Source organism: Eptatretus burgeri, chromosome 11 (genome assembly GCF_056783735.1).
Source record: "Eptatretus burgeri isolate ZD-2024b chromosome 11, Ebu_testis_v1, whole genome shotgun sequence".
NCBI lineage: Eukaryota > Metazoa > Chordata > Myxini > Myxiniformes > Myxinidae > Eptatretus > Eptatretus burgeri.
Genome location: NC_140971.1, coordinates 30,074,330 through 30,089,750, shown reverse-complemented (window position 1 = coordinate 30,089,750; position 15,421 = coordinate 30,074,330). Strand labels below are relative to the sequence as shown.

The following is a 15,421-nucleotide window of genomic DNA, read 5'->3' as shown; positions in this document are numbered from 1 at the left end:
TTGAGGTGCTCCATAACTTTAAAAAAAATATATGCTCCTTGTTGGCTGACTTTCAGATACCACTTGAAATATTTCACATTTCGCAAAGTTTACTGTTAACCTCTAAAATGTATTTGAAATACATTTTAGAGGTTAACAGTAAACTCAATAAGGCTGTGAAGCAGTCACTGACTGGATGGTGATTGACTGTTCACGACACATGTCATTGAATTTTCGACATAATATAGCTCAGCGTCCCTCCCTAAAGTTGCCTACGGCCACAACATCCTGAATATGCCCAACCCCATACATTTTCGAAGAGTCCTCATCAACAGAGACTGCTATCTTTAGGCCTCAATAAAGATGTTAACACTGAGTGAAATTGTCAAACTTCCCTGTCAAGCTGCTTCCCATAGTTGTAGTTGGACTGATGTTTTGAAATCTTGCTCTTTTTCATGAGCAAAAGATAGCAGCCTTTCTTGCTTTTCCATGAGCCTCACTATCGTAGAGAAGAAATAGGACCACTGGACCTGAAGCTTATCTGAGCCCTGTCCTAATGTAGTAACCAAAATTTGGTAGCATTCTGACAGATGGATCTGGAGATGATGATATTTGAAGGAATTTATGCGATTTTTACCAACAATTGAGTAAGTCAGAATTTTGACACACTTCCGGTCATGTGATCGGCATGACATCCACAATTTAACATCCCTACCCTGGCCTAATGCTGTAACCCAAATTTGGTAGCATTCTGACAGGTGAGTCTGGAGAAGAGGATTTTTGAAGGACTTTACGTGACTGCCGTTTAACATACTTCCAGTCACGTGATCAGAATGACCTCTGCAATTTCACATCAGGACCCTGTCGTAATGTTGTCGCCCAAATTTGGTAGCACTCTGACTGCTGGGTATGGAGAAGAAGATTTTTGAAGGAATTTACTAAGTCCACCATTTTGACCTCATTAAAGTCACTTGACTGGAACTTGCTTTGCAATCCCCATTACCAGTCAGGTGCGGAACCTTGCTGCCAAATTTCAGCCAGATCAGCCCAGCAATTTGGGCAGAGAAATCGAAATAGGAGATGGACAGATGGATGGACGGTGTGTGATGACAATACCTTATTTGGAATTCCAATTTCAGATAAGCCAAAAATCACATGACTCAGCTCAACAGTTATGAGTATCATCATTGTTTTAATAAGAATGTTTGGATAAACATATAAATAGGTTTGAGAGTGCTCCCATAGAAACTCCAAGCTCATGACTTGAGGAAATCAGATTCAAATCCCATGTCGCATATGTGTTTGTCCATTGTCTGCTCATCAACTTGTAATTACCTCAACCACCGAAGGTGGACAGAGATTACGTTTTCACACCTGCCTGTCTGTTTGTCTGTTTATCTGTTTGTCTGTCTGCCTGCCTGTGAGCAGGATATCTCAAAAATAAATGGACGGATTCGGACAAAATTTGGTGGAGAGGTTCGATGTGTGACAAGGACGAAACTATTAGATTTTGGTGAGGATCTGGATCCGCATCCGGAGACTAATTTTTTCAGTGATTCTTCACCATTGAGAGATAGGGCCAAAAATGAAATATAGCACGATATCTCAAAAAGTTGTGGACGGATTCGGAAGAAACTTGGTGGACAGGTGGGGTGTCTACCAAGGACAATTTTTTTTTTTTTTTTTGATAAAGATCTGTATCCGGATCTGAATTTTTTTAATTTTTCCAGTAATTCTTCACTATTGAGAGATGGGACCAAAAATGAAATATCTTGTCATTAAATCTGCTGGTTGAAGAACAAAAAGGATTTAAGACAGACTTGAAGCAGACAGACTTCAAAAATGGTTTTCTGTTGTTGGGCTGTACGTAATATTCCACATATTGAAATGATGTAATCTGCCCGATGATGCATGGTGCGCATACGCAGAAACCCCAGGAAGCTAAAGATTTCAGGGTGAAATAAAATTCATTATGTATCTGGGGTAAGGATTGGGATAAGCTGAAAATACTTGGAAAAATACCTGAGAGGGCAAGGGCTGTGTCTATGCACAATGAAAGACTTGGAGAACTTTCTCAGCTCGCCAAACAGGCACCTGCTCATACTGCAAACAACTGACCAGGTGAGTCAGTGCAAGGCTCGAGTGGACAGGCGTGTGCTTCACAAACCACTAATGTATCACTACCACTGTATGGACTCTATCTGGATGAGGCGATTCTGAACACTGATGGGAAGGAGGCTGGTGCAAGTACAGAGTAAGTTTAAAATTATGATATTTCCTCTTAATTATGTTGGTAGGGGTGATTGGGAGCTGTATGGGCTGTGAGGACCGTTATAAATATTTATTTTTTACTTGGTTCCAAGGCCACAAGATAAATTATACTAGATTTTTGCATCTATTGGTAAAAGGTGAACTGTCCGTCCATGTGTTTGTATGTGTGTTATATCCACAGCCGACACTCGAATGTACCAATAGTAAATGGTATAAATTTGACACACCTCATCCACAGATATTTCTCGTATATCCTCCATTTCCATGAGGAGTCTGATTTGCATTCACGGCCACAACAATTATGGCTAACCATCTTGAAATTGCAAAACTTTCATTTAAGTTCTGAAAATTATGTTTGAAACACAATTTCAATTACACATTTTGCACTAGCATCAGCAACTTAAAAGTGCTTGGTGAGCAGAATTGTATCAGTGTAAACACACACACACACACACACACACACACACACACACACACACACACACACACACACACACACACACACACACACACACACACACACACACACACACACTCATTTAGCATTCATACATCATTTTGAAAGTCGTGCATTGTGTCGCCATGGGTACACCCCCCACCAGTCTGATTGACAGGGGTTGTCCCACCCTACCCCTCTTGGCCCTTCATTGGCCACCACGTCGGTATGCATCTATACATTCGTGTTTAATCCAAGTACTGAGCTTACACCAATGTTCAGTTAGACTGTCTGAACAGAATAATAAATAACAACAGGAGGAAGAATAAGAAGAATAAGAATTTTTTGGCAGATTTGTGTTGTATTAAACATATCGAGTGTCCATGCCATCCCCACAGGAAGTCCCACCGACTCCCTGATATATACTGTACACAAAATAAACATTAAATATAATGATATGAAAAACGATAAAATAAATAATAATGGAGAACAAAATTCTATTTTGAGAATAACATAGGTAATAAAATCATAGAATACCAATAAAGTCATGATTTGACAACTGCTGCGACACTATGTACCATGTTCTATAAAGGGCATCAGTTCTGCTTAATCAATTTGTTGGCAAGGGTAACAATCCTGGAGGGGTCACCACTCTGACGTGGGATCCTTGACTGCGAGAGGGAGGATTTTGTCAATTGTTAAGGGTGCCGACAATGGCTCACCTACTCTTCATGAAGTACATCAGCGGGTCTTCAATATCCACCACCTATTGCTGGCAGACAGGACGCCCAGTTTAACATGCATCCGAGGGACGGCACTCACACGGACATATTGCCTTGCATGCGAAACACCAGGATGGAAGTTTATCACTCTGTCGAGATGTGAACCCAAGCTCGAGGCGATAACACACACCTCTAGACTACATAATTTAAGAAGAGAAGAAATTATTAATAAAAAAGCTAGAGAAGACTACAAGGGTATGGATAAAAAACTTTTGTTGGGCCATAACTTTATTTGTATAGTTATGAACTTCTTATATGAAAGTTATTTGAAATCAAAAAGTTTCCCTTTTAAAAAGTATCATCATTGGACATGAAAGGAAACTGAGCATAGATGTAATTCCTTTTGTCCGGAGTTTCCAATGAGAATTCCTCCCGAATGCCGGTGAATTTCTAAATGCCGTTGTAATAGAAGTCGTGTTTTTGGCTGTGAAACTTTTTCACGAAGAAAACGTTTTGATGACACCTCGTAATCCTTTACAAGGGGCATTGAAAAGGTTTTACAAACAAGAAACTGTCAATAGTCTGAGACCCACCAGGCAGGAACAATACAGCGAGGTGTTTACCTTAATAAAAATAAATTTACCTGTTTTCTTACTAATTACAAATACGTTTTGAAATGTGACTGTTTAGTGGAGTTGTTAAAGGCTTGTTTCTTTCTCCACTGAATGGGGTGGGTTTGATTGCTTTGGCTGTTCACTTTCACTGACCCGCACTTGGTAAGCATGGTGCGCATGCCAGACACTTCTCAACATTGAGTTAAGGGAGGTCTTCTTCCTGCAGTGGCCAAGAATAGGCTGTCTTTACGTCAAGAGTCTACAGTAAGAAAAAAATTTTGGGCGTTTTTTGACCTAGTACATCCAATTGTGAAAAAAAATTTAACACCTCTTGCTGGTCTTAACCTCTGGATTTGTAACGTTTTTGATGAAAGTACCATGATGTGTATATAAAACAACGCAGACCCAAGCAACCTATACAGACAGGTGTGCTTCAATATAACATGAACGGTTTGTCTAAGCCTTATTTCTCTAAGACACCGACAAATTTTAACCCAAAAGAAAACATCTCGCCTCATCATATTCTTTTGCAAACAGCAATGTCGCGAGGATTTGGAATACTGCGATCGGAGCTTTCACTCCAAACTCGCTGAGATTTTGAGCCGGAGCGCTGGCACACTCGGGTCATCACTGACGCCTGCGCGCGAGGCGGGCCGTGGCGGTTTATCTTCTCATGGCAGATGCACAAGTGCGACAATTAATTCTGTAGATGTTTCTCGGCCTCTGCCAACCCCTCCCGTTGTGGCGCGCAGCGGGACAGGTCTGCGCTACGGACCCTTTTGGATGATGAATCTGGACCGCGCGGCACGCTGACGGCTGTTTGGGCCGTCGAACCGGGGCCGAGGATGCCAGCCGTGGACCTTTGCGACCGTGGTCGTCGCTAATTGCCCGATTCAGATGAGCGTCGCGTTCCGCATGGCCCGCGCCCGTGCGCATCGAGCCTGCTCTCTGCCTCCATTAGCAAGAGGGGTCCATAGGGTTAAAAACCGCACACGTCTGTTCGTGGAACCTGCTTGAAATGCAAAATGCTAATCACGGCACTCCGCTCTTTTTATTTATTTATTTATTTATTTTGTCGCTCCTCTTCTTTTTTTTCTTTTCTTACAAATAAAGCGCCACAGCCAGCATTTGAATATATAATTACATGCCACCGTCACAATGGCTGTTCATGAATAATTCATGTTCGACTTTGTGTATGATTTCCTTTTGGGCTAATATCATTCGAAATGAGGCACGCATGACATGCAACCCATTGAGCTAATCTGGTGGCCAAACACGTGACCACCGAGGCCAGCTGAGCTGAGCGACCTTGGTGCAAAGCAGCTTCTCCAACATGCTGACATTTGGAAGCAAATTGGTGGCTGACAGTCAGTCTCAGGTGTGTGTTTTGAAGTGACAAACACCTTATTCAGTGTCGCTATTTCCCTCACAAACATGGCCATCATCTGAAAATAAATTGGCTATAAATGCCCCTCAGGGAAATTGTTTCTTAGCTTGATGAGATAGGAGGGAAAGGAGAAAAAAAAACAAGAGAATAATTTGCCTTACTTCCCCACCACCACCTCCCTATACCACCCTTCCCCCCCGCTTCCACAACCTCTAATCCGTAGTTTCAGTAAGCTCAATGTCATGCAGGAATATTTTGAAATAGCAGCAGGGCAGCCTGTCATGCTCAGTTTTCAACTTCATCATTGCAATGGCAACCAACACCTTTGGCATAGTATATCTTTTTTATCCCTGACTGGCATTGAATTGAACCCGTCGCTTCGCTAATGGTAGTTTTTTATCCTTTATAATAAGATGTGACTTGTTTATAAGGGTTGGGATTAAATAAAGATTAAACAAGGAAAAAAAGACATAACATGTCATAGCCCCCATTGTTTTTGTAATTCTGCTGTCCGCAGTTGAAAGGCTAGCCCATATTTATTTACAACTAAAATGGCTGCCAGTCTACGAGTCGGCCATCTTTGATCAGATCACAAAATAAAGTGAGGGGCATGTGTGTGCCATCATTTACTGCGCTTGTGCAAAGTTTGAATAAAATCGGACAATGCATGTTTGAGAAAAGAATGGTTGGGGACACATTGAAGTAACAAAATGGCCACCAGTCAGCCATCTTGGATCTGATCTCGAAGCAAAATGACGTGCATATATGTAAGCCTTCATTCTTTGTCCATTTGTGCAGTTTGAACAACATCGGTAAATGCATGTCCGAGAAATGGTTGAGGACGTGATCGATACCTGGTTTTGTACAACTAAAATGGCCGCCAGTCTACCAGTCGGCCATCTTTGATAAGATCACAAAAGAAAGTGAGTTTCACGTGTATGTCGTCATGTACTGTGCTTGTGCCAGCTTTGAACAAATTTTAGCTATGCATGTCTGATAAATGGTTCATGGGGACACATTTAAGTAACAAAATGGCCACCAGTTGGCCCTTTTGGATCCGATCTCGAAAAAAATGGTGTGCTGTTGTAAACCATTATTCCTTATCAGCTTGCCAAGTTTTATCAACATAGGTTAAATGCATGTCCGAGAAATGGTTTAGGACGTGTTCAACATCGGGAATTTTTTTTTACAACTAAAATGCCCGCCAGTCAGCCATCTTGGATCTGATCTTGAAAGGAAATGACATGCATCTGTACGACATCCATCGATATGTTAATGAAACTCTCATCTTGTATATATGTATGTATGCATATATGTATAGATATATATATATGTATATAATGTATGCATGTTCCTGAAATACAGCCAAAACGGTACACGATAGCGCAAAAAATTTTGGCCGACCTTACTCACCATTCGCCTGCGGTGTGCAGTATCAAGTTTCGCTAAAATTATACAACGAAAAAATTAATTAAAAAACAATTCCTGATTCAGTCAAGTATTCTTCGGGAGAATTTGATCAATGCAAACAACCTCAGCGGGATAGTTTGCTGGAGCTATCTTTTTTTTCTTGAAATGATTTTTTTCATCAACCGCTGTCACAACGGGAAACCAACGGGTTCACAGGTCGTCTAGTATATTACTAAAACTCTCATGTTGTATGTATGTATGTATGTATGTATGTATTTTCATGGAATTCAGCCAAAACGGTACACGATAGCACAAAATTTTTCAGCCCATCTTACTTATCATTCGCCTGCGGTGTGCAGTATCAAGTTTCATTCAAATCGGGCATCGAAAAAAATTGTTAAAAAATAAATTCCCGATTCAGTCAAGTGCTCTTCGGGAGAATTTGATCAACGCAAACAACCTCCGCAGTTTAGTTCGCTGGAGCTATCGTCTTTTTTTCTTGAAATGATTTTTTTCATTAACCACTGTCACAACGGGAACCCAACGAGTTCACGGGTCGTCTCGTTACACTGAACAACAAATTTCAAAATTTTTTTTTTACTGGAGATGTGTAAAGTGATTAAGACTAATTTGGGTACGCTGATTTCAAAAATCATAACCGTTTTGCTGTATCACGTCAGGATTTTCAGGAACAGAAATATTCCCATTGCCTAGAAGTCAGGATTTCAATGAAATTTACATATGTCTTTAACATGTCTATTTCGTACAATTGTTGTTAACTTGTGTTATATTTTTTTCTTTCAGATAAAGATGCGTAGGCGTTCCTGTACCAATCATCCTGACAACTTCTGTTATGTGTGTGGTCGGTATACCAAAAAAGATCAACAGCGAAGTATATCTACAGCAGTGAAAATGAAGGCCGCCTACTTTCACTACTTCGGGTGTAAGGTGGGGGACCAAGAACAGAGCTGGGCACCACACATCTGCTGCACAAGCTGTCACACAACCTTGACTCAGTGGTTGGTGGGCAAGCGCGCGAGCATGCCATTTGCGGTGCCCATGATATGGCGTGAGCCACAGAATCATCATGATGATTGTTATTTCTGCTGCACAAGCATCGCCGGCTTCAACAAGAAGAAAAGGTCACATCAAGTACGCTGACTGCGTCTCTGCTCGTAAACCTGTGCCTCATGATGACGAGAACCCCGTTCCAACACCTCCAGCTGATCAGAACATAGCTGTAAGCAGTGGTGAAGAGGATGGTGATGATGAACCTTTTGAACCCGACACTCAAGAATCACACCTTCTGAACCAGGGAGACTTAAATGATCTTGTAAGAGATCTCTCGCTGTCAAAGGCGAAGGCAGAGCTGCTTGGATCAAGGCTGCAGCAGTGGAATCTACTTGAACCTAACACCAAGATATCCTTGTTCAGAGCACGTCACAGAGACATGGCTGAGTTCTTTGAGATGGAAGACACGATGACATTCTGCAGTGACATCAACGGTCTGTTGAAAGAACTTGGGTGTGATCACGATCCTGCAGACTGGCGCCTCTTCATCGACTCGGGGAAGAACAGCTTGAAGGCTGTTTTGCTCCACAATGGCAACGAGAAACCATCAGTCAAACTGGCTCACGCGTTCGGCATGACAGAGACCTATGAGACTATGCGGCAGCTGCTTGATTCCATCAAGTACAATGACTTCAACTGGCACATCTGCGTAGACTTGAAAGTGGTGGCGCTGTTGTTAGGGCTGCAGTCAGGCTACACGAAATACATGTGCTTGCTTTGTCTCTGGGATAGCAGAGACGGCAAGAATCACTGGACGAAGAAAGATTGGGAAGAGCGAAAAGAGCATGTACCTGGTCGACACAACGTGAAGCATGTCGCCCTTGTCGACCCAGCCAAGGTTTTCCTTCCACCACTCCACATAAAGCTCGGCTTGATGAAAAGTTTTGTATGGGCAATGGATCTGAATGGGCGTGGGTTTTTATAATACCTCAAGGAAAAGTTTGGCAACACCTTGTCGGAGGCCAAGATCAAGGCTGGTGTCTTTGTTGGACCGCAAATCCGACAGATTATGAAGGACGAAACTTTTCCCACAACTCTAAACCCCAAAGAGCTGGCAGCGTGGAGGAGCTTCAAAGCTGTGACGGACAACTTCTTGGGGAACGAGCGCGCGGACAACTATGAAGAAATAGTGCAGCAGCTGCTGGAGTCCTTCAGGAAACTTGGCTCCAGGATGTCCCTGAAAATCCATTTCCTACACCAGCACCTGAACTTCTTCCCTGACAACTTGGGAGCAGTCTCGGACGAGCACGGCGAGCGATTCCACCAAGAGATTTCACTCATGGAGACGCGTTACCAAGGGCGGCACAACCCGAACATGATGGGCGATTTCTGCTGGTTCCTGCATCGTGAAACTGACACAGAGCAGCACAAACGCAAAGCCAAATGCCTAAAGCATTTTTAATTCCATTCTCGTGGAGTTTTTCTGTAATTTCTATAATTTTGAAGCATTCATGATGAAATAAATGAATAAATGAATTTTTGTAAATTTCATTGAAATCCTGACTTCTAGGCAATGGGAATATTTCTGTTACTGAAAATCCTGACGTGATACAGCAAAACGGTTATGATTTTTGAAATCAGCGTACCCAAATTAGTCTAAATCACTTTACACATCTCCAGTAAAAAAATTTTGTTGTTCAGTGTTATTCATTATATCTGTGCCAAGTTTGAACAAGACCGGTAAATGCACGTCCGAGAAATGGTTGAGGACGTGTTTGATACCTTTTTTTCCTCTCTCTATACAACTAAAATGGCCGCCAGTCAGCCCCATCTTTGATCGCATTGCGAAACAAAATGATGTACATATTTTTTTCTAACATGTGTTATTTTTGTGTGAAATACAAATAAAATCGGTCCATACATGTCCAAGGTAGGTTGCAGACACACGCAGCCATGCACAGACACAAAAATTGAGACCAAATCCATGAGCACCCATTTCAGAATAAGTCCAATGGGACTAATAAATCAGTTAAGGCACTGATGCAAACTGCAGAGGCTGGGATCATGCAAGATCTTCTTCTTCTTCTTTCGGCTGCTCCCGTTCGGGGTCGCCACAGCGGATCATCCGTGTGATCCGCATAGTGATTTGGCACATGTTTTACGCCGGATGCTCTTCCTGACGCAACCCAGGTCGCCTCTTACGACACAGGGATATGGTACACCTATTTTAACCGGGGTGTACACCGGCCCAGTATACTGGTACTCATTTCGCCGACCTCGGAAGGATGACAGGCTGAGTCAACCCCCTGGTGTATTAATTCAGTGGCCCAACGGGGCTTGAACTCGGGACCTTTTGGATCCCAAGCCGCTGCCCTAACCACTGCGCCAACACCAGGCTCAGGATCATGCAAGATATGAGTAGTTAAAGGAAAGGATAGATTGTGTTGAGGGGTGAGCTAACCATTCCATAGACCCCAAGAAAATACAATGGAAGCTGCTGGAATGTCAAAGTACATAAAGCAATGTATCCCAGTTATAATTCTCAGAATCTTTCAATCAACCATTCATCAACTTGGAAATTGCTCTATTTATTATAATCTAAAATCGAAGGCAGATACCTTTGCCGCTTTGTTTGCTTTCAACTCCACTCTTGACGACCCTGGTTGGACTCCACCCAACCATGCGCCATCAACGATAATTGTGTCTCCGGTGTATTTTACCATGAAGAAAGTCCTGAAAGAAGCAGAGGTCGATCAAATATCAGATGGGGGTAAGTATTTGAAAAACTTACTGGAATATAATGGCCTCAAATTGCATTGAATAGAACAGAATGGACCAAGTTGAGGGAAGCCTTCATTCTTCAGTGGACTAAAACAGGCTAGTCAAGTCGCGTCAAGTTTTCGCGAGTCCTGGTCTTGCATAAAATGACCTCGACTTCTTTGGAGCACTTAAAACAAAAACACTTTGCAGAGATAAACTTCAGCACTTCTAAGCATGTGATGGATGAAGTGCATTCTGGCTATATCATTTGTAAATACATTCTACAAAAGAGAAATGCAATACTTATTGTCACCTTTTGAAAATGCGTTGGGTCGAAAAAGGGAAGAGAGGGGGGGGAGGAGAGGGACATAGAGATATAGATCTGAAGAACTCTTTCCCATTAGTCGGTGAAATCATGATTAGAGCTCCCTCTCAGAGTCTGGGATTTTGGGGAGTCAAACCCGACCATGGCCGAATGATATCAAAGACCTTATAAATGATGTGTGCTGCTGCTTTACCTAATGCTCATGTTTAAAAAGGATATAGAGGGGACAAGCAACCATTGCACAGGCTTTTTAAGCCCAATATAGCCTCCTTCTCTGTTGGTGTTTCTTTAAAGGGAACTCATGTCTTTTTTCATGACTGCCTGATTCAATGATCGTCAGCTGGGTACAGTCCATCATTGAGGTTTAGAGCCTTCAATCCCAGAATCCCTCTGAATAGCTGGTCCATAACACCAGCTGTGTCCAAAGGTCAAACAATCAGAGAAAGAAGAGGAGGGGAGAGAGAGAAAGAAAAAATAGTCAGGAAAGTTGAGTAGATGTTGAGGACAAAAGGCTGTATTTCCTGGACCAGTTATCGCTAAGGTTACAAAGATACTCGTAGGCAGAAATTTTTAATCCTATGGAGAGGAGAAGCCCATTGTTCAAAAGAGCACCATTTAAAAATGAAGCTGGAGGGTTAGACTATGGATTGGGTTGTAAGTTTTGGAGACTGGAGCCTTTTCATCAAAGTGATGAATCCAGTATAACTTGTTCTTTCATGAATGAAGGTACAGACGAAGAACATGTTCTAGAGATAGAATCGACCATTTATCATAAGACTTTGGAAGATGATGAGGGACCTGAAAGGAAATGAGCTAAAGCAAGCTGAATGTTGGACTCTTACTCGCCTAAAGGAGAACAAGCAGAGATTATTGGCCTTGTGAAGCAATCGCTGGCTCTCATCAATTGGATTGACTCTTCCAGGAAGAGAAGAATGTTTGTTTTTACAATTGATTTGCTGATAACTTCAGTGAATGATAGACATGACATTGGGCATGAAATGTGGAGGAGAGAGGATGAACTGATGAAGAGGGGGGAGTGAATGTTTGTGAAAGTAGTCCCAGGATTGAGTATTCTTTGATGGAGAGAATGAGGACCATCGGTCAGATCAGTCTTTCAACTAACAGACATGACAGTGCTAAGCTATGAATAAGATCTACAGGTGAAAGGTAATTGTGTCAAGGAAACGTACATTGATTTAGTTTTTGAGCTAAATATATGTAGCAAGCAAAGCACACAAAGTTAAAATTAAGATACAAAACCTCCACTGGCAAAGGAGCTTGTCAAAGTCCATTGAGGCATGACCGCTCATTCTTTTCTTTTTACAGCTATTGTCATTTGTTTCCGAGGTAACATCATTCCTGGCAATAACATGCCATGACGCCAGCATGCAGTGAGATTTAAATGGATTCTTGTTTGCATGTTATGTTAAAGAATAATTTTTGTGTGTATAATAATAATAGATAATGTTTTATTGTTGTATATAATAGCTGGCAAAGTTGCCCATGCTCGCACAAGATTCCAAACAAGTGGAGATGGAGGTGGAAAAAAATGCAAATGGCGTCTTCTGTCATCGAGCCGGCAAGCTGGGAACAACAATTCATATTCATTGCCACATCTGATGCAATTTAAATGCTCTAATAGTGGTGACAAGCTCTGTTTGAAACTGTTTTTTTATATATAGTGGGGCAACTTAGCATAACAATTGTGCATTTCGTGAGGAAAGCACCAACTTTGGCACACGAGTAGCCTATCATATTATGAACAGATTTGGATATTGGGCCATCTCAAATTCAGCTGCTGATGGCTGTGGCAGCCATTTTCCACTGCCATCAAAAATTTTGACATGGCCCAATATCCAAATCTGTTCAAAATATGTTAGGCTACCAGTGTGCCAAATTTGGTGCTTTCCTCACAAAATGCACAATTATTATGCTATATTTAGCTAAGTTGCCCCACTAATATGTAGCTTTTTAATGCCTAGGGTCCATAATAAAAATTTGTATTGGTGACAAAGTAGGATAAGCTAAGTAGGATAATTAATAGTATGATAAGCTGCAAGAAAACTGTGCATAGGTTTGTGGAAAACCTGTCTGGTAGATCTTAAAAAAAGCTTATCCAGAGACACTTCGAGATCAGTTTGTTGTGTTTAAATTGGATAGAATTTTTTTCTGTGACGCATCGTTTTAGATGCTGCGAAGAATGATCGAGTTTTTCTGGCAAGTTTCAGAACCGCATTAAAATAACCCCAAAAATTAATGAAGTCATTATAACACAATTGTCACACTCATAGAAGATTCGCAAAAACACAACAAAGAAAAAGCGGTAAGGTGCAAACAGATGCACTATAGAGCCATTAGAAGAAGAAAAAAAACCTTGAAAAAAAAATGAAATTATTATTATCATTATTTTTGTTTTTTTTTGCCGAAAACACTCGGGGCTCAAACATGAACTTCTGAATGTGTGCCGAAGATCCGAGCTGTCATCCCTCAGAAAAATGGCAACATACAGACAGACACAGACAAAGTATAGATAATGCGAAGGAAAGAGGCATTTGGCAAAATGAAATGAGTATTAAAAGTTACCTGGGATGTAGATTGTAGCTGTAAGATGCAAGTGATATTGCGCCATCGTTCTGTTTGTACAATGAGTGGTGCTTTCATTATAAGTGGAAATCTTGAACTTAGCTCCCTGTCAGTCGAGTGTTACATCAAGAGACTGTGTCAATAGGGTCAAGGCACAGGGCTATGGTGAGAGCAGCAAAGAAGTGATGGAGATTTTGACTCAAACATGCACAAGAGTAACATCGAACCTGCTGATAAGGTTATCAAAAAGTAGAATGGCAACATTGATATCGGAGAGCAATATTTGTTCTTATCGGTATTGTGTTGCCTTCTATTTCCCTGTTTGCCTTGCAAGGAGTCGTCGTCCAGTTCAGACTAAGAGCAGTAGATTTTTTTTTGATTACAGTTTTTATCGATACGATGTGCGATAGAGCGTTTGGCTGTGTCACCATTTTTCTCAGCGATGACAGCTCAAGTCTTCGTCAAACTTTGAGAGGTTCATGTTTGAGCCCCGAGGAGTGTTTAAGGCACAAAAAAAGAATTGAAAATTTTGAAGAAAAAAAGTTTGTTTTGGGTTTGTTTTTTTTAAATCGCTCTATAGTACCGAAGCCTTTGCAGCTATGTGAAAGGTGATATTAAATGATACCCTACCACGTTCCTGAGTAGGTGTAGGGAAGTGTTTTAGACCCCCCACAAAAATATACCAGGCAATACCGGGTACTCCTGCTAGTTTTATGTAAAACAAGTATACATATTTATAATGCTAACTTTCACTTTTCTCTCACTCTTTTTGTGTGGACTTAAAGCCCAGCTTGCTTGGTTAAAGTAATTATGTGGTCAAAGCTTGCAGGAAGAGAATAAAAACTGGCCAGCATTCTCTTCACTGTGGTTCTTCATAACAGCTCAGCCAATTTCCCCAGGGATCCACGGGTCTATTAATCGGATTTAGCTTTACCCGTGATGTCTGTGCTTACCTCTATACCCAGAGTCCATCCCTGGTGTGGCTGCGATTGTTTCTCTGACTCCTCTCCGCACAGCCGGCTTCCAGAACCTTGGAAGAGGAAACGGCAGAAAATGTCTTCACGCTGACAAGATCCATCGAGTAGAGGCACCGCTGGTCTTGCCAAAAGAAACGTCCTGCAGGGAACATGGGGACCACTGTCCTTGCTCGCCCTGGATTCCACCCCCCATGAGAATACTTCCTATTCCCGATTATGAGATGAGAGAGACAAAGCTCAAAAGCCTCCTATGCTTTCATTACTTGGAAAGATGCTCAGAAGTTCATGCTTGGCTGTTCCTTATATGCTTATGACCAAAGGCTCTTTCCTTGATTACATTTCCTTCAAAACTTATCGGATGGTCTCCATAAGAAGTCTTAATACACTCTGCCCGCTGGCAAGCCACAGTATGGGAAACAAAAAGAATGTAATGCCAAATATTTAGCATGGAGATGTGGAATAAAGTGTCATTCTTCATTCTGATGGAGTGGCGACCTGTCCAGGGTTGGCTCTTCGCCAGTGAAAACTCCTTCGCTTCTTCTTTGTTCGTATGTTGCACAAGGCTGCAGGGTAGCATCATTGGCCAAGGGTGTGGTTGAGCCGCTGATGCAATGCCCTCTGCAGGTAAGGGCAAGAATTTGGAATTTGACCGTGGTGCCGGCGATAGCTCACATACTCTTTGCGAATGACACCACGGGGTCTTTCACGTCCACCAATGAATGCTGGAAGATGAGATTCCCATTTAACATTCCTCCAAGGGATGGCACACATCGATGAATCACCATGCCTGTGAAAAGCAGGGATGGCAGTTTTTAGCTGGGTCTGGATTCAAACCCAGGCTAGACAATTTATAGGTGAGTGCGCGTACCTCTCAAGTCTAGGCCATCCTATCAGCACACTCGGTTGATGGAACTGACACTGAAACACCAGTTAGTCAGGGATGCAT

The 15,421-nt window shown here is 41.9% G+C and overlaps 1 protein-coding gene across 3 annotated transcripts in view; it reads right to left on the bottom strand.

Annotated features, from left to right (window-relative positions):
- LOC147016763 (uncharacterized) overlaps window positions 1-15,421 on the bottom strand; it is a 30,600-nt gene that overhangs the window by 8,143 nt on the left and 7,036 nt on the right. For 2 of the 3 annotated variants that reach the window (XR_015049168.1, XM_085845730.1), the window contains exon 2: window positions 10,449-10,563. Coding sequence is in view for 1 of the 3 variants with exons in the window: in XM_085845730.1 (XP_085701856.1) it covers window positions 10,449-10,563 (115 nt within the window). In the remaining 2 variants the exon portion in view is untranslated. Of the gene's footprint in view, window positions 1-10,448; window positions 10,564-14,451 lie in introns of all 3 variants that reach the window. The other variant, XR_015049167.1, reaches the window with a different exon arrangement.